Source organism: Ornithorhynchus anatinus, chromosome 14 (assembly GCF_004115215.2).
Source record: "Ornithorhynchus anatinus isolate Pmale09 chromosome 14, mOrnAna1.pri.v4, whole genome shotgun sequence".
In the NCBI taxonomy this organism is placed as follows: domain Eukaryota; kingdom Metazoa; phylum Chordata; class Mammalia; order Monotremata; family Ornithorhynchidae; genus Ornithorhynchus; species Ornithorhynchus anatinus.
The window spans coordinates 17,902,828-17,926,860 of record NC_041741.1 but is presented as its reverse complement, the minus strand read 5'-3'; the positions used below and the strand labels follow the sequence as shown (position 1 = coordinate 17,926,860).

Genomic DNA, 24,033 nt, shown 5'->3' with positions numbered 1-24,033 from the left:
GATGAGATGAGAGTTTGGAGTGATTATGACCCAGGAAAGCTAAACGATTGAGGGGAGGAAGCTGGGGGAGAATTTAAGAAAAGAACCTGGAGTTGGATCAAAGTCAAACACATGGGGAAGGCTGGTTTAGGATTAAGTATGAGATGACCAGAGGGAGCTGAGTTCAGAGGAGAGGATGGTATTGAGGGCATAGAATTGGGTACCAAACTCTGAGGCTTGATGACTTTAAAAATTGGAGGGGGTGAAAAGATCAGCCAAGGGGGACGGACAGGACAGATTTATTATTTTTTTTAATGTTTTTTGTTACGCACTTACTCTACGCCAAGCACTGTACTAAATGCTGGGGTAAGATACAAGATAATCAGATTGGACACAGTCCACGTCCCACACGGGGCTCACAGTCTTAATCCCCATTTTACAGATGAGGTAACTAAGACACAGAGAAGTTCAGCGACTTGCCCAAGTTCACATGACAGACAAGTGGGGGAGCTGAGATTAGAATCCCGGTCCTTTTGACTCCCAGAAGCGTGCTCTATCTCCATGCTGATCTGCAGGAAGAGGTGTGTGGGACGGAAGGTGAGGAGGTAGCTGTGGGGCAGAGGGATTTCAGAACTGGGGAGGGTAGAGACTGCATAAAAGAAGTCTGAACGTCAGTAGAAGGACCATAAAGATGAAATCATAATAGGATAAGAATAGCCCCAGCACCATCAAAAACTGTTTAATTATAGTAATCGATAATATTTATGGAGCACTTACTGTGGGCAGGGCACTCTACTAAGCGCTTGGGAGAGTACGGTACTACAGAATTGGCGGACACGTTCCCTGCCCACAGGGAGCTTATAGTCTAAAGGGGGAGACAGACGTTAAAATAAATTACAAATGAGGGGAATGGGAGGTGTACAGATTTAAGGACTGTATGTTGAGTATCAAGTGCTTAAAGGGTTTATATCCAAATGTCTAGGTGACCCAGCAGGGTCAGGGGATAGAGAAAATGTAAGGGTTTAGTCGGGGAAGGCCACTTGGAGGTGACGTCCTTTTACTAAGGCTCTGAAGGTGTGGTCGGGGGGACCGAACCACTCTGTGAGCAGGCTCTGGGACTGGGCGCTGAGTTCTTGCCCAAGAGTAACTTGATTTTCTGGAGATCCTTAAGAGGTGAACCAGGAGGACAGGGTGGACCAGGGAGAGTGACACCCGAGAGTGACACCAAGCCGCTGCCAACCCAGCCGTTCAAAATGGCGCCTCTCCACAGGAGCTGCCGTGAGTGCCGAGGCCCGTGAGGCAAGGCACTAGAAAAAGACAGTGGCAAGTGCTCAGTACCGTCCTCTACGCACGCAAGTGGTGTGGCCTAGTGAATAATGCACGGCCCTGGGACCTAGGTTCTAATCCCCGTTCTGCCCCTGGCCTGCTGTAGGATCTTGGTAATTAATTTCTCTGTGCCTCGGTTTCTTCATCTGTAAAATGAGGATTCAGTACCCGTTCTGCCTCCTACTTGGACTGTGTCCACCCCGATTATCTTACATCTACCCCAGTGCTTAGTACAGAGCTCGGCACACAGTAAGCGCTTAACAAAATACCACAATTTTGGTTACTATTATCAGGAGTAAAATCCACTCCATTGCCTCCTCCCTGCTTCTCTGGACCTCAGTGACCTCATCCGTAAAATGGGGATTAAGACCGTGAGCCTCGCTTTTGACTCCAGTCGCCTCCTGTTCCCTGACCGTAGTGGTCTAAAGAAGCCACGCGAAACAGCATCCCCTATACAGCTGGTATGCACTCATTATGCAGAGCTTTGACAAGTCACCGGTAACACAGTCATATGATCCATTGTTATACAACGCTCACCGCTATTCTTTTCTCCCTCTCCCTACAGAGATGACTTAGAAAACTACCAAGCCGGATCCAAATTTTTGTCCCTTGGCGGATAGGAATGTCACAGAAAACTAATATGAGACACAATCAGCGATCCCACATCTGCAATGTGGGTGTGAGAGTCTGCCTCCCGAGAGATAACGGTAAACACACGATGGAAAAGAAAAATGCACGCTAGCGGGGAAATTTTAAATGCTTAAGAAAGCAGTGTGGGTCAGAGCCTGTGGGTCTGAGGAAAGGAGGTGGGAAGGTGTTTCCCAAACTGGAATGTAGTTCAATTTAGGGGCATGGAATTTTAGCGTTTTGCCTGACTTACCCTGCTTTCTTCCCTTCCCCAGCTCTTTTTTTTTTAAAAAAAAAATTAGTGCTCAAACCCAGAAATATGAAAAAAATGTAATTATTTTGACAATTATGCTGGGGGTTTTTTACATCCTCATTGCCATAACGAATTTCAGCAATTCACAAATCTATCTTAGGTCTGCTGGGTTCATTTACATACATTCAGCACATTTGTGTGTGATGAACTGTCAATACCTCCACTGTCATTAATGGAAATGACACGTATTGTGCAATGTGACATCTGGAAGGTTTGGACTATTTTGCATTGCATTAATTTTGGTGGTGGGAAGGAAGGGTGCATTTCTCTTCTCCCAAGTCTGAGAAACATTTGGAATTTTCTGAGTGTGGCAAGGGAAGGCTGGAGCAGCACTGAGAGGCAGGGCTGCCTCTTTGTGATGAGAACCCAGAGGCCCACGAGTCCCTGAGAGAGACCACCAGCCTCCGTACCATCCGGACTCCAGAAGCCCCTTCTCCAGCACAGGAGAGAGAGGAGAGCATGGCTTATGGGATAGAGCCCAGACCTGGGCGTCAGAAAGACCTGGGTTCCAACCCCAGCTCCGTCACTTGTCTGCTGGGTGACTTTGGGCAAGTCACTTCACTTCTCTGTGCCTCAGTTACCCCATCTGTAAAATGGGGATGAAGACTTTGAGTCCCATGTATCTAACCAGCGCCCAGTATGGTGCCTGGCCCACTGTAAACACTGAACAGACACCCTTTTTTTAAGAATAATAATAATGTTGGTATTTGTTAAGCGCTTACTAGGTGCAGTAAGTGCTAGTTCTAAGCGCTGGGGGAGATACGGGGTCGTCAGGTTGTCCCACGTGAGGCTCACAGTCTTCATCCCCATTTTCCAGATGAGGTCACTGAGGCCCAGAGAAGTGAAGTGACTTGCCCACAGTCCCCCAGCTGACAAGTGGCAGAGCCGGGATTCGAAGCCGTGACCTCTGACTCCCAAGCCCGGGCTCTTTCCACTGAGCCACGCTGCTTCTCTAGGACACAGCAGGAGTGAGAGGCTGGGCTGCCTATTTAAGACAAGAGCCTGGAGACCCACCATCCTGGAGAAAGACCACCAGACCACACAACATTCAGGCTTCCAGAAGCCCCTTCTCCGGCACGGCAGAGGGAGGACGCAGCAGCAGTCAGAGACTGGGCTGACCTTTTAAGACAAGAGTCTGGAGCCCCATTTATTCATTCAAAACTATTGAGCGCTTACTATGTGCAAAGCACTGTACTAACTGCTTGGGAGAGTACAATGCAACAACAAACAGATTCATTCCCTGCCTGCAACGAGTCACAGTCTAGAGGGGAAGACAGCCATTAATAGATATAAATAAATAAATTACAGACATATGCATATGTGCTGTGGGGAGAGGAGGGAGGGTGAATGAAGGGAGCAAGTCAGGGTGATGCAGAAGGGAGTGGGAGAAGAGGAGAGGTCGGCTCAGTCAGGGAAGGCTTCTTGGAGGAGATGGGTCTTCAATAAGGCTTTGAAGTGAGGGAGTGCAATTATCTGTCTCATATGAGGAGGGAGGGTGTTCCAGGCCAGAGGTAGGAGGCGGGTGAGAGGTCGGAGGCGAGAGAGATGAGACGGAGGTACGGTGAGAAGGTGAGCATTAGAGGAACGAAGCGGACGGGCTGGGTTGGAGTAGGAGAGTCGCGAGCTGAGCAGCCCACCATCCCCAACCGAGACCACCAGCCTCCACACCATCTGGGCTCCTGGATAGCGCTTCTCCACCGTGGCGGAGGGAGGATGCAGCGGTAGCGAGAGGCTGGGCTGCCATTTTAAGAAAAGAGCCCAGAGGCCCACAGTCCTGAAGCCAGACCACCAGCCAACACACCATCCGGGTTCACGGAAACCCCCTCTCTAGAGTGACAGAGGAAGGACGCGGCAGCAGTGAGAGACTGGACTGCCATTTTATGACCAGAGCCCCAGAGGCCCACGGTCCTAGAGCAACAACCGCCAGCCTCCACATCATCCAGACTCACAGATGCCCCTTCTCTAGAGTGGCAGAGGAAGCTTGAAGAGGCAGAACGGACCCTTTCCAACTTATAGACCGTCGGGGAGGAGCCTGTGGTTGTGGCCACCATCACGCCCAGTGCAGCGAGACATTGTGCTTGAGAAGCCCGCTCCCTGCACAGAAGGGAGTGGGCAACCATGATCACCTCATGGCTCAAAGACCCCTCGAGACTGAGGCTCTGAGGTCTGTCACCACCAACTGGACCCAGTCTTCCCCGCTCCCTCCCACCCGGCTCTCAAGGATCGTGGTACTGGACCACGATACCGTTATATCCAAGGAGTCCTTAGTTCGAATTCCTGAACCAGTTTATAACTGAGGAGTATTGACTTGAAGCAGTGGGGAGTCTGAAGATTATCACCTCCTAGGTCTAATCTTTTACTTGATATGGTCATCTTGGTTCGCGCTGAGTTAAGCACTGGGGTTGTGGTAATACTATTTATTTGGCACTTACTGGGTGGAGAGCACTGTACTGTGCACTGGGAGAGAATACACAGTTGGAAATTAGAGACAGTCCCTGACTCTTGGTGAGCTCACCAACTAGATGCAAGATAATCAGGTGAGATAATATCCCTCTATCACACTGGGCTCACAGTCTAAGTAGGAGGCAGAACAAGTATTTAATTCCCATTTTACAGTTGAGGAAACTGAGGCCCAGAGGACTTGCCTAAGGTCACACAGTAGGCAAGCAGTGTACCTAGGATTCCAAGGCCCCTGCTCTTTCCACCTTGGGCAAATCACTTTACTTCTCTGGGCTTCAGTACCCTCATCTGGAAAATGGGGAGTGAAACTGTGAGCTCCACGTGGGACAGGGCCTGTGTCCAACCTGATTTGCTTGTATCTACCCCAGCACTTTATATGGTGCCTGGCATATAGTACGCGCTTAACAAATGCCATTATTATTATTATTATTGGGCCATGCTGCTAGTCTATATATGTCGACCCCTCTCAATTCTGAGAATCCCACGTGGGATAAGGACTATACTTGATCTCTATCTACCCAGAGTTTATCACAGTCCTTGGCACATAGGAAGAGCTTAATAAAACCACAACTAATTAACTAATTTGGGTGACGGGAAACACGGTACATCGATTAGACTGTAAGCCCGTCAAAGGGCAGGGACTGTCTCTATCTGTTACCGATTTGTACATTCCAAGCGCTTAGTACAGTGCTCTGCACATAGTAAGTGCTCAATAAATACTATTGAATGAATTTCTGCTCATCTCTTGCGTGTGCACGTCATTCTTCCTCACACTGCGATCTAGGGCCCTCACGTCAAAGCCAAGATCGGGACATTGTTACATTATGCCCGGATTAGCAGGACAGCCCAGATGAAGCCGGGTCGTCTTGTTATGCCAACAGGGATTTCGGACTTGGAGCAAGCATCCTTAGACACTTGAAAATGCCAGACAGGATTAATCTCACTGAAGAAGTCCATGCCACACCAATGTTGTTGTACAGGAATCTTGAAAATGCAAGCTAAATTAACACTGGAAATTTCTGAAACCGACTCTGATTTCTTCCCCAAGTTAAAGTCTGTCAAATACTCCCAAAATGAGGTATTTTTAAGCCTCCAAATTGCAAACCCAAATGTAATGAATATAAATAGCTTATGCTCTTTGATAGTGTAATATGTGATTCTGCATAATATAAGGCAGGTTGCGTGGAATTTCAATCTAGCTTTCAAACAGACGTCTGGACACTAGTTATTATGCATTACGCTTCATTTTCCCCCCTCTTTTAAGCCCCATATTCACAAATCTAGTCGATACTGCACAACATTTCCAGAATTCCTCCCTCCTCTCCATCCAAACTGCCATCATGTGATCAGGCACTTGTTCTACCAACCACTGGCGCTTACTCTGCACAGGCACCATACTAAGCACTTGGGAGAATACAACATAATTAGCAGATACGCTCCCCGCCCTCAACGAGCTTACAGTCTAGAGTCTCGACTACTGCATCGGCCTCCTCGCTGACCTCTCCCCTCCAGTCTACACTTCACTCTGCATTTTTGAGAAGCAGCGTGGCGCAGTGGAAAGAGCACGGGCTTTGGAGTCAGGGCTCATGAGTTCGAATCCCAGCTCTGCCACTTGTCAGCTGTGGGACTGTGGGCAAGTCACTTCACTTCTCTGGGCCTCAGTTCCCTCATCTGTAAAATGGGGATTAAGACTGTGAGCCCCACGTGGGACAACCTGATTCCCCTGTGTTTACCCCAGCGCTTAGAACAGTGCTCTGCACATAGTAAGCGCTTAACAAATACCAACATTATTATTTTTCTAAAACAGTGCGACGCACAAATCTCCCCGCTCCTGAAAAACCTGCAAAGATTACCCGTTCCACTCCGCATCATCCATCGTCTTTAGGGACCTCCATCGCCTCTCGGGCCCCTATTTATCCTCTCTCCCCCCCAACTACGCCCAGTTTTGACACTCCATTCATCTCAAACCAGTTTACACACTGCCTTGTTCTGGTCTCCCCGATCTCCCACCTCGTGCTCATACCTTTCATCCTACCTAGAACCTCCTTCTCCTTCGCAACTGGCAGATCGCGGTTCTCCCTTCTGAATCAGATCTCCTCTAAAAGGCCTTCCTGATTAATCTCTCATCTCCAATCAATCCATCGATGGTCTTTATTGAACATTTACCGTGTGGAGAACACTATACTAAGCGCTTGAGAGGGTACGATACAACAGCTGGTAGACAGTTTCCCTGCTCACAATGAGCTTAACTCCCCTAAACTTGTCATTTCAGCATAATTATTATTATTATTCAGCATTTCTGCTCCACTTAGGCTAAGTACTCAGAACCCCCATAGACAAATCCGCTCTTTTCTCTGTCCAAACTGCTACTATGTTAATCCAAGGACTTGATCCTCGTTAATCCTATCCCGCCTTGATTACTGCATCATCTCCCTTGCTGACCTGCCTCTTTTCTCTCCCCAGGCCAGTCCATACTTCACTCTGCTGCCCAGATCATTTTTCTACAAAGCCTTTCAGTCCACGTTTCCCCACTCCTCAAGACGCTCCAGTGGTTGCCCATCCACCCCCGCATCAAACAGAAAGTCCTTACCATCGGCTTTAAAGCAGTCAATCGCCTCGCCCCCTCCTACCTCACCTCGCTACTCTCCTACTACAACCCAGCCCGCACACTTCCCTCCTCTAATGCCAACCTACTCACCGTAGCTAGATCGCGTCGTCTATCTCGCCGCCGACCCCTCGCCCACGTCCCGCCGGTGGCCTGGAACACCGTTCATCCTCAAATCCGACAGACGACCACTCTACCCACCTTCAAAGCCTGCGCTGCACATAGTAAGCGCTTAATACCAACATTATTATTATTATTATTATTGTTATTAAAAGCACATATCCTCCAAGAGGCCTTCCTCCACTAAAGCCCTCCTTTCCTCTTCTCCCACTCCCTTCTGCATCACCCTTTCATTTGGATTTGTACCTTTATTCACCCCTCCCTCAGCCGCACAGCATTTTCGTGCATATCTGTAATTTATGTTTATATTAATGTCCGTCTCCCCCACTAAATTGTAAGGTCTTGTGGGCAGGGAAGGGGTCTATTGTTCTACTGTACTCTCCCAAGCATTTAGTACAGTGCTCTGCACACAGTAAGTGCTCAATAAACACGATTAATTAATTGATTACTGTTCTCCCTCTTACTTAGACAGTCAGTCCCATGTGGGAAGCAGCATGGCTTAGTGGATAGAGCGCCGGCCTGGGAGTTGGAAGGTCGTGGGTTCTAATCTTGGTTCCGCCACTTGTCTGCTGTGTGACCTTGGGCAAGTCACTTAACTTCTCTGGGCCTCAGTCACCTCATCTGTAAAATGGGGACTGAGACTGTGAGCCCCACATGGGACATGGATTGTGTTCAACTTGATTTGCTTGTATCCACCCCAGCACTTAATGCAGTGCCTGGCACCAAGTAAGGACTTAAATACCAGACTTATTATTATTATTATTATTATGTGGGACCTGATTGATTTGCACATACTCGAGTACTTAGTACAGTGCTTGGCACATAGTAAGCGCTTAACAAACACCACGATTAACTGCCTTGGCTGGCCCATTATTTCACTCCAGCCCTGGGCTCCAGCTGCATGATACTGCCCTGATGTCAAATATTTTTCCAACGGACAGTAATACCAGTGTGCTGACTGGTTTCTACCGGCACGGATTTTGCTGGCTAGCACTTTTACCATCACAACCACTGCAGCCCAATATACAGTCACTGATAGCAGTAATATAATTTACTAAGCGCTTACTATATGCAGAACACTGTACTAAAGCTGGGAAAATGCGGTGGGAACTAACCGCGGACTCCGTCCCTCGAGGGGCTCACAACCTATGAAGAAAATTAATAGGTGAAAGAAGTGAAAATTCCTGGAAGCAAGACTCCGCAACAACTCCTGAAGAACATCTTTAACCCGTGGCATTAGGTTGCCATGTGAACCGTCAAACACAATCCTTGATCGCTTAGAACGGTGCTTGGCACGCCATTATTATTATTATTATTATTATTACTGTCAGTTATTTTTGACCTCACAAAAACAGTTAACTCCACTGGTTAACCTAGCCACTGCGGTTATTTTAGTAATAATAATAATAATAATGATGGTATTTGTTAAACGCTTACTATGTGCCAAGCACTGTTCTAAGCCCTGGGGTAATAATAATAATAATGTCGGTATTTGTTAAGCGCTTACTATGTGCAGAGCACTATTCTAAGCGCTGGGGGAGATACAGGGTCATCAGGTTGTCCCACGTGAGGCTCACAGTTTTCATCCCCATTTTCCAGATGAGGTCACTGAGGCACCGAGAAGTGAAGTGACTTGCCCACAGTCGCACAGCTGACAAGTGGCAGAGCCGGGATTCGAACCCATGATCTCTGACTCCCAAGCCCGGGCTCTTCCCACTGAGCCATGCATGTAACCAGGTTGTCCCACGTGAGGCTCACAGACTTAATCCTCATATTACCGAGAAGTGAAGTGACTTGCCCACAGTCACACAGTTGACAAGTGGTGAAGCCGGGATCAGAGCCCACGACCTCTGAAAGGTCACACAGCGGAAGAGTGGCAGAGCTGGGATCAGAACCCGGGTCTTCTGGCTCCCAGACGTGCTCTTTCCATTAGACCATTCTGCTTCCTACTAGGTCACCTTGGCGAAGTGGACTCTCCCAAGCGCTTAGTTCAGGGTTTTGAACAAAGGAAGCGCTCAATAAATACCACCTGACTGATGGATGGACAGGCGAGGAGAGATTTAAGGTTCTGCTCTTTGAACTCTCCTTTTCCCCTACCAGCAGCAAGCCTCGCCGCGCGTCCCACGGGACCACTACCGCTCCGGTTATATGATTCTCCTGATTATTATCACCTTCCCAACAGTCCAATGAGCAAAACAGGTTAATAGGTTTCCTCTAAAGCACTGAGGTGCCTCAGCGACCACTGTCCTATAAAGACGAAGTAGAGTTGGGTGCTGGGAGGCTGAAATAGAGAATGTACGTCAAGCCCTTGGAATCCCCCAGAGAAAGGGGATGGGAGGTTGAGAGCTGGCCTCGAACGCAATCCCCGTTTCACTCGGCTTGGGGGAGTGGTGACTGACGGCCGAAGGGAAGAAAGAACGCTCCTGTCTCCCCTTCTGTTTCATATCGCTGACCCGCGTAGGGGTGTGGGAGGGTGAAAGCGAGCCCCATGAGGGACGGGGACCGTGTCCAACCTAATAAACGTGTACCTACCCCAGAGCTTTGAACTGTGTTTGACACACAATAAGCGCTTAACGAATACCCTAAAATAAAATAAATAAATAAGGTCAGAATAGTTCAGGGTTTGATACATACCGAGTGCTGATTGTGTGCAGAGCACTGGCCTGAGCGCCTGGGAGAGTTTACTACAACAGAGTTGGCAGGCCCCTTCTCTGCCCACCAGGAGTTTACAGTCTAGAGAGGAAGAGGGACATTAAACTACACGAGGTTAGGGCCGTGGGGCCGAAGACGGGGCGAATATCAAAGCGATTAAAGGGAACCGATATAATTCGCCCGGGGAGCGCAGTAGGGAGAGGGAGTAGGGGAAAAGAGGGCTTAGCTGGTGGTGGCTGAGGTGGTGGGATTTGGGAAATAACAATTCCGTGTTCATCTTGTCCCCAGCCCTGATGACTTTGGCAATTTCAATCCTGTTCGTTCTGAGCCTTCGCATTTGCATCGGAAGGCCTCGTGTACCACCTGTTCTAAACCTGATCATTTTCATTTCTTTTGTCCCTGTGTTTTTTGACTCTGCCCTATCTTTTCTACGCTACAACAATCGCCTGCCAATAGCATTCCTGGTGCATATGTGCATTTTTTTTCTATAATGGCAATGTTACACCTTAAATAATAACTAATTATCAGGGTATTTGTTAAGCACTTACTACGTGCCAGACTTTGTTCTAAGCACTGAGGCAGACACAAGTTAATCAGGTCGGACACAGTTCCTGTCAGACATGAAGCTCACAGTCTAAACAGGAGGGAGGACAGGCATTTCATCCTCATTTTACAGTTGAGGAAACTGAGGCAGAGAGAAGTTACGTGTCTTGCCCAAGGTCACACAGCAGACAAGTGGCGGAGCTGGGATTAGAACCCAGGTCCCCTGAGTCCCAGCCCCGAAACCTTGTCTAAGGAGAATCAGCGTGGCTTAGTGGATAGAACATGGCGCTGGGAGTCAGAAGGACCTGGGTTCTAATCCCACTTCCCCACAAGTCTGCTGTGTGACCTGGGGCAAGTTCCTTCGCTTCTCCGTGCCTCGGTTACCTCATCTGTAAAATGGGGATAAGAATGTGAGCCCCATGTGGGACAGGGCCTGTGCCCCACCTGATTAACTCGCGTTTACTCCAGTGCTTAGAACAGTGCTTGGCACATGCTATAAGCACTTAACAAGGACCATAATTAATATCATTATTATTATCGAGAACCAGAATTTTGCTGGCCTTTCTGATTATTCCCGCGCATTAAGCCAATGACTGGGGAAACGGTCTGGAAAGACTCCCTGATCTCATTCCTGAGTCATGGCTGGAAGTTCAGAGCCCATCACCGCATAATTACAATCTGTATTATGATCTCTTTCTTCCAGATGATTTAAAAAGGGCTTTCCCCAAACCGGTTCCAGCCCTGATCCCTTAAGGGCATCGTTACTTAGAGCTCTCAGTCAGAAAAGAGGCCATTTTCCCCAACCCCTTGTTTTCTATCTTTTAATCGGTTTTCTCTCCTTGACGGAATGTTCCGTCCCGCCCCAAATGAAAACTGTAAAAACCTTATGGGGAGACCCTTGCCCAAGAACCTTTGAAACCACAGAGGACCTTCCATGGTTTTCTTCTATCAAAATGCTCGTCCCTTCCTTTTGAGAACCTCATCTAATAGTAACTGCAATAAGTAATAATTGCGGCATTTGTTACGCGCTTACCGTGCGCCATGCACTGTACTAAACGCTGGGGTAGGTACAATAACAATAATTATGGTATTTGTTAAGAGCTTACTATGTGCCAAGCACTGTGGTAGATAGGAGGTGATCGGGTTGTCCCACGTGGGGCTCACAGTCTTATCCCCATTTTACAGATGAGGGAACTGAGCCCAGAGAAGTGAAGTGACTTGCACAAGGTCACTCAACAGACAAGTGGTGGAGCTGGGACTAGAACCCAGGTCCTTCTGACTCCACGCTGCTTCCCTATGAGATTCCCTTTGGTCACCCCTGAGTACGCTGGGTATTCCTTGATTTTCGAGGGGCCGTACTGATTTCCTAACTTGCTGCTTTTGCTATTCTTTAGCGGTGCGGTTTGGTGGAAAGGGCAAAACTCTGAGCACCAGAAGACCTCGGACGTAATCTCAGATCCCCCACTTGCCTGCCGTGTGAACTCGGGCAAGTCATTTAACTTCTCCGGGCCTGTTTTCTCTTATGGAAAAAGGGATTCCTACCAGTCCTCTCTCCCCCTTAGATTGTGAGCCCCATGTGGGACAGGAACTATGTCTGATCTAATTGCATTTTACCTACCCCGGCACTAAATAGGAGTGCGTGGCACGTTGAAAACTCTCAACAAATGCAACCATCACTATACTTAGACACCGCAAGTGTGCTCGTATTTCTGATTTACTTCATCCTTCTTTTATGAGCTCTCCTATTCTCCTCACGTAAGTAAATTTCCTGTTGTATAAAGAATAACTTCCCTCGCTTTCTGTAGTTTGTGTTCCTCTGTCCTGTTCTATGGCAATTGGATTTGCTCTCTTTATTCACCCCCTTCAGCCTCTCAGCACTTAGGTGCGTCACCATAATTCATTTGTTGATATTTACATCCAACTCCCACTCTAGACTGTAAGCTCGTTATGGGCAGGGTGAACGTCAACCAACTCCGTCGTACGGACTCTCCCAAACACTCGGTACAGTGTTCTTCTACACCCAGTACGTGCTCAATAAATACGATCGATTGAGAATAAGTCCAAAGATGCATTCGAGAGACTGTACCAAATAGAGAGGGGACTACGCTTAGGGAACAAAAATTGAATTGGAATTGAAGCTGGGGGTTCAGAATCTGTCATCATCTGAAATCTCAAGATCAAATAATCTTCTAGAATTCTATCAGTTTAATGGCGTCTGTGACAGATTGTCCAAGTAGGGTGATAAAAGCCCTGTCGTTTTTTCTCGTCTGACATCTCAGAAGCTCTGGTTGCTCCCAAGAAGTTCCGATCAGTTTCCAATACCTACGTACATAAACATAACTGACCTCCACGGCATCCCTTAAAGTTGCCTCCGATTGGCTATCGTCCCCATTTGCAGAGCGTGAAACTGAGGCCCAGGATCCATAAAGGACGGGCCCAAGTTCATTTGAAAGGAAGTGGACTACAGGTCTATGAATAGAAGTGAAATCCTCTAACTCCCAGCCCTCTGTTTCCTCACTTAGCTCACTGCCGTCCTTAACCTTTCTGTCCTACATTTCACCGGAAGGAATTCCTCCGGGGTTTGGTTTAATGGCTGTTTAAAAATATCGTAAATGGAAAATAGCTCCATGGCAGTTAGTTGTGTTGTTCAAATGCTTTCGCATTAAGTGCTCAAGACGTTTCCTCGATCGTCGGAAAAATGAACCTTTTCATTCACATCGCACTGAGCTCAATTCATAATTTTTCTCCGAACGTTCTTCGGTGGCATTGTCGGAGATGAAATGCCGAGCCGAGTGGATTTAACTTGGCATTCCTAACGTCCTAATTCCTCCCAATAAGCTGGGGGATGTATGTTTAATAACAACGACCGTGAGATTTAAGTTCTTCCCTATATTCCAAGCGCTGGGGTAGATATAATACCTACAGAGATAAGATACATCTCCCACATGAGTCTAAGAGGGAGGGAACTTTCTGCCTCCCGGAGAAGACCCAGCGCCATGCCCAAGGCCACATGGTAGGCAAGTGGCGGAGCCGAATCAGAACCCAGGTCCTCTGATTCCCAGCCCTGGACTCTTTCCACTCGGCCACACTGTTTCCTTAGTGCAGAAGAGGTCAGAGATTCCCGAGTCCAAGCTAGAATATTCCCTTTCATCTCCATCCAAACTGCTCCTGAGCACTTACCCTATCCTTCCCTGACTTCTGCAACAGCCTCCCTGCTTCCCTCCCTGTCTCCTGTCTCTTCCTTCTCCAGTCCTTATTTCATTCTGCTGCCCAGATCATTTTGTTGAAAAACAACAAAAGTCCCTCCCTGTTTGTAGATTTCTGCAACCGATCAGTGGTGTGTCTTGAGCGCTTGTTGTGTTCAGAGGACTGCACTAAGCATTTGGGAGAGGACACTATGAGAGTTGGTAGAGTTGTACTTTGCAAGCGCTTAGTACAGTGTTCTGCATACAGTAAGCGCTCAACAAATACGATTGGGTGAATGAATGGAGCCGCTCCCTGCCCACAGTCCCACCAGGGTCTGAATGCGTTTTCACTTCTCATGAGTAGGTGAAGTGTTATCCTTCATGTGGCCACGTTCGCCCCGAGGCATGTGTGCCGGGTCGGGGGCCCTTGGGATCTCTCTCCCCGAAAGAGGGGTGTATCGAAAATCCACAGGAACGTAAGCTAACATCCCCTGATCCACATGCGGCATGAAAACCCCTGACAACACTCGGCTCCGCTATGGCGGACGGACGTTCCGCTGATTTCTGACCTGATGTAAAACAGCAGAGAGATCCCTGCAGCTGCTGGTTCTCTCTGCTGACCAAGGACTGCAGTAGGTGCATAATAATAATCATAATAATAGTCATAATAATAATAATAATGGCATTTGTTAGCACTTACTATGTGCCAGGCACCGTACTAAGCACCGGGGTGAATACAAGCGAAACACGTTGGGCACCGTCCCTGTCCCACGTGGGGCTCACAGTCTCCATCCCCGTTTTACAGATGAGGGAAGTGAGGCCCAGAGAAGTGAACTGACTTGCCCAAGGTCCCACGGCAGACAAGTGGGGGATCCGGGATTAGAACTCATGACCTTCCGACTCCCAGGCCCATGTTCTATCCACTACGTCATGCTGCTTCCCAGGGAAATGCTCCCAGGAAAATCAGCTCAAAGCAATCAATCAATTAATTAATAAATGGCATTTGTTAAGCACTTACCACGTGTCAGGTACTGTACTAAGCGCTGGGGTGGAGACGAGCAAATCGAGTTAGATGCAGAAGGGAGTGGGAGATACCTGCCAAGCAGCCAATCACAGATTCAGCAGCCTCCCAGAGGCTTCCCTCTCCCTCTCCCTTCTGCGTCTTCCACTCGAATCCGTGACCGTTGGGCATTTGATATTCGCCGCATCCTCAACCCCCACAGCACTTCTGTCCATATGTTTAAATGATTTACTCTACATTATCCATTTATATTAACGTCCATCTACCCCACTAGAATGTAAGCCCGTTGTGGGCAGGGAACGTGTCGGCCAACTCTGTTGAACTGTACTCTCCCAAGCGCTCAGTACAGTGCTCTGCACGTAGTAAGCGCTCGATAAAGCTCACCACTGAGGAGGAGGAGGAGGAGCCACCTGGGAACTTTAACAGCCGAACCCAAGTCCCGGAACCTGCATCCCTACCTTTAATTTTTCATTTTAAATTCCTCTTGAGTCTCCTACCTATATAAAATCCTAAATTCCTGCCAAATACAGTTTATTCTGAAAAATGAATGGTATACTTTTAAATACATTCAACGCGATAGAATGAACTTGGCAAGCTCCTGCTTATGATTCATTCAGATTTTCAGATTCTGTCTTTTCCTCCATAATTTTCTATTTGCCTCCTCTTCAGAATGTTCCTTAAGAAGTTTTTAGCGGCCAGCTCCTTGAAAAACATCTTAAGAGGATTTTCTTTTACATTAATATTTTCAGAGTTAGAGTTACGAGATCAAAAATGTTTGCAAACCTCTGCCAAAATAAACCACTCGTGAGCCCTTAGCAAACACACTTTTCTTATCTGCCATGGTAACCGATTTTCTATTAATACTGCCACTGCGCCTCGTCTGCTTGTTTGATTTTTTTTTAATCAACATCCACATTTATGATTTCTCCCGAAAGATTGATCTGCCTCTGAAAATGCCTGCAAATGACTCGTAAATCATCCGTGAGCAGACACTAGACGATAAGCTCCGTGAGGGGAGGGATCACGTCTACCAACTCTGTTGTACTGTACTTTCCCAATAATCATTATTATTATTGGGGAGTTGAGTTAAGCCCTCTCGGGGTGGCACCTGGAGGGTTTCCAGTCCTCTACCAGTCACGACTACGGGAGGGAGAGTCAAGCAGAGGCCTGTCCGTCCCATCCCTAGCTTGGCCGGTGGCTAGCGAGCGGCAGGCCGTCTGCTACGAGTCAAAACTCACCCGTGCCGGGCAGCAGCGGCACGGGAGTCAGGGATGGAGACTCGTTTACGGTGCAGAGGGAGGCGATGGTAAACCACCTCCGTATTTTTGCCAAGAAAACTCTCTGGATCCGCTACCGGAACGACTGTCCATGGAGAGTGGGGCGTTCTGGGAGAGATGTGTCTCTGGTGGCGCTACGGTGGTCCTCTCTGCTGACCAAGGACTGCAGTAAGTGCAAAATAATAACAGTCATAACAATAATAATAATGGCATTTGTTAGCACTCTGTACTAAGCACTGGGGTGGATACAAGCAAATCAAGATTAATACCGTGAGCCCCACGTGGGATGACCTGATTACCTTGTACCTACCCCAGCGCTTAGAACAGTAACATAGTAAGCACTTAACAAATGCCATCATTATTATCATTTATTATTATTATTAGTGGGCAGAGCACGGGCTTGGGAGTCAGAGGTCATGGGTTCTAATCCAGGCTCCGCCACTTCTCAGCTGTGTGACTTTGGGCAAGTCACTTAACTTTTCTGTGCCTCTGCGGGCTCATCAGTAAGATGGGGATTAAGACTGTGAGCCCCACGTGGAACAACCTGATGACCTTGTATCTTGGCACATCGTAAGCGCTTAACGAATGCCATCATTATGGTTACTATACACCGCAGGGCCAAGATGGCTTCCCCGTCACCAGAGGAGAGAAAGAAACAGCTGACGACACTTCAGTGGCTTCCTGGACACGCCTTCCTCCTCTGAGGATGACATTCCGCAGAGAATAGTCTGCCTGACTGTGGATTCGAGACACGGCTTTCGCCCCGCCATCTGACGGCAGTCACCGCCGTGATGGAAGCGATGAGAATGGCAAAGCTCCCGGACCTGATGGTATATCGGTTAAGATGTCAAGCAGGGAGGGGGTGTTGAGCTCAGACATCTGCACAGACTCTTCTTTAACATACGGAAGATACGTGACGAGATTTCCAAGCTATCACCGCCATGACCATGTTCCAAGAGACGGAGAGAGAGCTGACAGGGAAAGTGTTCCGCGGGTCATATTGCTTTCCGTGGCTGCCAAATTGCTTGGCTGCATTTTATCCCGACTGACACGGGCTCCTGGGTCTTAACACAACTTCAAACTACAGCAGGGCATAAGACGGGCAACGAGAACAATAACTGTGGTAACGGTTAAGTGCTTACTAGGTGCTGAGCACTGCGTTGAGTGCTGGGATACCTACGGGATAATCACGTTGGACACAGTCCCTGTCCCACCTGGGGCTCGCAGTCTCAATCCCCATTTTACAGGTGCGGTGACTGAGGTCCAGAGAAGTGAAGTGGCTTGCCCAAGGTCACACGGCAGGCAAGTGGCGGAGCCAGGATTGGAACCCAGGTCCTTCTGGCTCCCAGGCCCCTGCTCTATCCGCTAGGCCACGCTGCTGGGAACGGGCCTGTCGACTCGGTCGTACTGTACTTTCCCAAGCTCTTAGTAGAGTAAGTGCTCGGCATACCCTAAGCGCTCAATAAATTCCACCGATCGATGGGTCGCTGGGAGATTTGAGTATACTAAACGCTTGGGAGAGCACAACAGAAGCAAGAATCAAGGGAAGGACACGATAAATCATTTTTCTCTCCGCTTGATTCTTGCTTCGGTTGTGGAATACAGTGAAAACAAGAGGAGGAACATGAATTTAGGAGGTAGTACGAATATATCAGGATGGAAGAGCTGAAAATATAACTGAATGCATGGCTGACTGTATAAATATACAAAGAAATAAAAATATATACATGTACATAAATGCTAAGGGTGGGTGTTGGGTTGATGTAATTAAGATGTTGTGAATTGCGTAGTGGAAAAAGCACAGCCAGAGACAGAGGAGGTGGGTTCTAATCCCAGCCCTGCCACGAGCCTGCTGTGTGGCCATGGGCAAGTCACTTAAACTCTGTGCCTCGGTTTCCTCATCTATAAAGTGAGGAGTTAACACCTGTTCTCCCTCCTATTTAGATTGTGTGCCCACTGGGGGACAGGGACTTCGAACAGAGTCTTTAGTACAGAACCTGCCCCTTGGCCTAGTAGATAGAGCACGGGCCCGGGATTCAGAAGGACCTGGGTTCTAATCCTGGCTCCGTCACCTGTCTGCTGCGTAACCTAGGACAAGTCACTTCACTTCTCCGTGCCTGTTATCCCACCTGTAAAATGGGGATTAGGACGGCGAGCCCTGTGTGGGACCCGGACGGTCGCCGCACGCCACTGTGACCTCGGGCAAGTGACTTGACCAAGGTCACACAGCAGTCAAGCGGCAGAACCGGGATTAGAACTTCTCTGTGCTTCAGCTTCCTCGCCTGCCAAATGGGGATTCGATACCTGTTCTCCCTCCTACTTGGGCCGTGAGCCCCACGTATCCGAAAGAACAGCGTCTGCATCCGACCTGATTGACTGGTATCTACCGCAGTGCTTAGAACAGTGCCTGTCACGTAGTAAGCGCTTAACAGATACCGTGAAAATGCAAGGAGGGGAGAGAGACAGGTGAAAAGCAGGAGACAAATGGTGTCTCGGAAAGCACAGGCGTAGGGTGACTTACCTCTGGTACTGATTAAAATAGCAAGTGAATGGTTGAGAACCAATTTCATCTTTCCAGTACTGCTGCCAGTGCAAAACACTTTCTGAGTTCTTCTGGTTTTCTCTCTCACAAGGAGGAATATATGAACACTGGCAAAAAAAAAATAAAAAGGGACAGAAAGGAAAATTATTCAACTCCAAACCCGGATAGAAAAATTTCTAGAAAATCAATCAATCAATTAAGCGCTAACTGTGTACACAGCACGGGGCTAAATTGGTTGAGTATGGCACGACAGAGTTGGCAAATTCCCTGCCCACCATGAGTTTACACCTTGGAGGGAAATCTGGAAGTGTAGGAAATCTGACCTAAGGGGAACACACTGAAACCCAGGTTTGTGGGAAAAGAAACACATTCATTTTTCCTTGTCTTCTCTTACGCTGTCCAGTCGTTTCTGACCCGTAACAACTCCATGGACACATCTGTCCCAGAACGCCCCACCTCCATCTGCAATCGTTCCGGTAGTGGATCCATAGAGTTTTTCTGGGTAAAAATACGGAAGTGGTTTACCATTGCCTTCTTTCGTGCGGTAAACTCGAATCTCCGCCCTCGACTCTCTCCCGGGCCGCCCACCCCGGGTGAGTTTTGACTTGGAGCTGATGGCCTGCCACTCGCTAGCCCCTGCCCGAGCTAGGACTGGAACGGGTAGGCCTCTGTTTGACTCTCCGCCCCGTAGCCGAGACTGGTAGAGGACTGGAAATTCTCCAGGTGCCATTCTGAGAGGGGGTTGTTTTTCCTAGAGGGACAGAAATGGACACAAGTGTGACCTACCCCAGGGACATTTGGGCACTTCCTGGTGGTCTGACGCGGGATCGGGAGGGGCCACCGGAAACGAACTAAGTGAGCCTCCCGTGTACTCTACCCCTCTCACCTTCCGCATATCGGGTCAATGGGCACCATTTCACGCAAGTCCCACCCTTGGAAGTCCCATCCTGGAAGAGGAAGAGCAAATGGTGGGAATTGCGTCTCCCTTACCCTGACTGGCGGGGCGGCCTTAGAGGGAAGAAGAGTTAGCTCTGAGCTTTTATCTCCACAGCTAGTGCACTACCTTGGTTTTCTAGCTCGCTAGGTGCTTGGGCCCTCAACTGATTAAGAACTGATCAACCGATTCATCTGTAAAATGGGGATGAAGACTGTGAGCCTCACGTGGGAGAACCTGATGACCTTGTATCTCCCCCAGCGCTTAGAACAGTGCTCTGCACATAGTAAGCGCTTAACAACTACCAACCTTATTAAGAAGCAGCATGGCTTAGTGGAAAGAGCAAGGGCTGGGGAATCAGAGGTCGTGGGTTCTAATCCCGGCTCCGCCACCTGTCTGCCGGGTGACCCTGAGCAAGTCACTTCACTTCTCTGGGCCTCAGTTACCTCATCTGTAAAATGAGGATTATGTCCATGAGCCTTGCGTGGGACAGGGACTTTATCCAACCACATCACTCTGCATCTACCCCAGAGCTCAGAACAGTGCCTGGCACATAGTAAGTGCTTAACAGATATGACATATTATTATTATTATTATTATTTGAGGCACTAGGCCAACTCTCTTCCAACTATTTCCACTCCTCGCATACCTCCAACGCCTGCCCATCAACCACTGGCCTCAAGACTCTCCAACACCTTCTTTCCATCTTTCATATTGGCTCTCTCCATCTCTTCCCCAACTCTTCTTTTCACTCTTCTTGAACTAACTGAATTCATTCATTCAATTGTATTTATTGAGCGTTTACTGTGTGCGGAGCACTGTACTAAGCACTTGGGAAAGTAAAATATGACAGTAACTGAATTTCATTCCCAGCCCTGACCCAATTAACTTCCTTCACCACCCAAATCCACCAGACCAAAGCTCTCCCCTCCCTGAAAGCCAACGTCCTCCAGGAAGCCTTCTCGAGTAATTCACATCACAGTCGTGATGTGAACCCAACACTCATTCTACGCAGTTATATATTTTCATTTATCTGTGTTATTTATATTCTCATCATGCATTGGAGAAGCAGCGTGGCTTAGTGGAGAGAGCACAGGCTTGGGAGCCAGAGGTCATGGGTTCTAATCAAGACTCTGCCACTTGTCAGCTGTGTGACTTTGGGTAAGTCACTTCCCTTCTCGGGGACTCAGTGACCTCATCTGTAAAATGGGGATTAAGACTGTGAGCCCCACGTGGGACAACCTGATTACCTTGTATCTACCCCAGCGCTTAGAAGAGTGCTTGGCACACGTAATAAGCACTTAACACATAAGCTCGTCTTTGGGCAGGGATGGTCTCTATCTGTTGCCAAACTGTGCATTCCAAACGCTTAGTACAGTGCTCTGCACATAGTAAGTGCTGAATACTATTGAATGAACAAATACCATTGTTATTATTATTCAATTATTCAATTACTTTTTCTCTATACATAGGTCCTGCTATACCCTTTCTCTTCCTCCCGCTCAATTTATAAATGACTTTTCTCTTTCTCTCCCACTAGGGAACATGCGTCTTGCTTCTGCTGTGCTCCCCCTAAGGCTTTAAGGAGCTTAATACAGCATTTAATACTCACTGGGGACTCAATAATCCCATCAGTCAAAAGAAAAAGGCCGATTTGAGACATATCGTCGAGAAAGAAACGGCAACTTTTAGCAAACAGACTGAAGTTGAAAGACAGCAGGTAGTCGAAGCTGACATCCAAGTTGCCTTGCCAACATCAGGCCCAGAAGGAGTGGAATGATTTCAATCCATGAATCGAGGGAGAAGCAGCATGGCTCAGTGGAAAGAGCCCGGGCTTGGGAGTCCGAGGTCATGGGTTCGAATCCCGGCCCTGCCACTTGTCAGCTGTGTGACTGTGGGCAAGTCGCTTCACTTCTCTGGGCCTCAGTTACCTCATCTGTAAAATGGGGATGAAGACTGTGAGCCCCACGTGGGACATCCTGATTCCCCTGCGTCTACCCCAGCGCTTAGAACAGTGCTCGGCACATAGTGAGCGCTTAACAGATACCAACACTAAATGGGTGCAGAGCACAGTATTGAGTACTTGGGATTGAGTTGATCAGCACATTCCCTGTCCACAGGGAGTTTATCGTCTAGAGGAGCTTAAGAGTCTACAGGAGGAGCTTAGACTCTAGAGGAGGAGCCTACTCTAGAAGAGGAACACACAGTGTAGAGACCTGTAGGGAGCAAGCATTATTCGCGGAGGAATTCAGGATCACGCCCCTCACGGCCTTCCCAGCACAGCGATTTCCAAGCCTGCTGAGGAGCTACTGTATGAGCAACACGGGATCAGGACTGAAGAAATGGGTCTGGGATCCCTCCTGGTAGGGTGTCTTAGACGGTAGATGGTTCTAAGACGGATAGAGCCCGGACCTGGGAGTCAGAAGGTCATGGGTTCTAATCCCGGCTCCGCCACTGTCTGCTGGGTGACCTTGGGCAGGTCACTTCAATTCTCTGGGCCTCAGTTACCCTGTCTGTAAAAGGGGCACTGCGACTGTGAGCCCAACGTGGAACAGTGACTTGACCAACCCGATTTGCTTGGATCCACCCCAGCGCTTAGTACAGTGCTTAGTAAAGCACTTAACAAATACCGTAATTATTAATATTATAATTCTGGGGGAAAAAGCTTTAGAGCACATTGGAGGTTCACAGGATGGTCTTACTATCCAAATATGCCTAGATAACTAGAATAGTGAAGGCATTTCTCCTACAATGGAGGAGTTAAATTCAGGCAAACTCCCAAGCCTTCCCAAAATCACGTTATCTCGATCATTTCAAAAAAAAATACGGAGTTAGGGAGGAAACGGCTCAAAAATTGGAAAGAGTATATAGCTTCTATCATATTGGGTGAAAATCAAGACGGCTGTGGAAGATAGAAAAGACTTCTGAAACCTAAATTCAAGCTCGTTTAAACTTCAAGTGAGCTCTTGTATTTCCCCTGCTTCTGACATTTCTCTGACTCTCACCTGACATTTACCAGTTGCCATTAGCATCTCAAGGGGAATTAATTGGCACTGCCTAAAATGAGTTTCTAGTAAACAAGAAATGGTAAGTACTGCCCATGTTAACGAAAGATGGATAAAGGAATTTCCAAAAGGTCCTAATGACTTTTGCAACCGGGACCACCACCCTCAAGCCAATTCACAATCCACACTCTTATTGGGGTAACTGTGTTCTCCTATTCTTCCATCATGTTCTGGGGGAAGCAGCATGGCCTCGTGGATAGAGCTCGGGCCTGGAAGTCAGATGGATCTGAGCTCTAATCTCTGCTCCGCCACGAGTCTGCTGTGTAAAGATCCCGGGCTTGGGAGTCCGAGGTCATGGGTTCGAATCCCGACTCGGCCACTTGTCAGCTGTGTGACTGTGGGCAAGTCACTTAACTTCCCTGGGCCTCAGTTACCTCATCTGGAAAGTAGAGGTTAAGACTGTGCGCCTCACGTGGGACAACCTGATGACCCTGTATCCACCCCAGCGCTTAGAACAGTGCTCTGCACAGAGTAAGTGCTTAACAAATACCAACATTATTATTATCATTATTAACGGTGGGCAAGCCACTTCACTTCCCTGGGCCTCAGTTACCTCATCCGTACCCTGTATCTACCAAAGAGCTCAGTACTGTGCCTGGCACAAATACCACAATGATTAACAAAAACCACAATTATTATTCAAAGTGCTTAATGAAAACATGCACAACGGCAGAATAATAATAATAACTGTGGTATTTGTTAAGCACTTACTGTTTGTCAGACTGGAGTGGATATATGCAAATCAGGTCCCTGTCCCCTATGGGGCTCCCAGTTTAGATCCCTATTTTACAGATGAGGTAACTGAGGCACAGAGAAGTGAAGTGATTTGCCCAAGGTCACAGAGCAGACAAGTGACAGAGCTGGGAGTAGAATAATAATAATTATTATTATGGTATTTGTTAAGTGCTTCCTACGTGCTAAGCACTGTTCTAAGCATTGGGGTAGATGCAAGGTGATCAGGTTGTCCCACATGGGGCTCACACACTTAATTCCCATTTTACAGATGAGGTAACTGAGGCACAGAGAAGTTAAGTGACTTGCCCAAGGTCACACAGTAGACGACTGGCAAAGCCAGCATTAGAACCCAAGTCCTCAGACCCCCAGACGTGTGATCTTTCCACTAGGCCCTGCTGCTTCTCCAGCTTTGTTTACAGAGACCCTGAGCAAACTATAACTCGCTTCAGAAGTACAGATCCATATGCAATTTATTTCCGCTGCATCTTATTTCACGGACTTTGATCTGTATCCTTTAAGCACCTGATATCCATCCCACCCTCAGCCCCTAAGCACTTACGTACACATCCATATTTTATTTATATTAATGCCTTTCACCCCCTCTAGACCATCAGCTCCTTGTGGGTAGGAAACGTGTCTGCCAACTCTG

The 24,033-nt window shown here is 48.0% G+C and overlaps 1 protein-coding gene across 1 annotated transcript in view; it reads right to left on the bottom strand.

Annotated features, from left to right (window-relative positions):
- KCNMB4 (potassium calcium-activated channel subfamily M regulatory beta subunit 4) overlaps positions 1 to 24,033 on the bottom strand; it is a 44,188-nt gene that overhangs the window by 8,105 nt on the left and 12,050 nt on the right. The window contains exon 2 of the mRNA XM_001512240.3: positions 18,630 to 18,757. Within this exon, the coding sequence (XP_001512290.1) occupies positions 18,630 to 18,757 (128 nt within the window). The remainder of the gene's footprint in view (positions 1 to 18,629; positions 18,758 to 24,033) is intronic.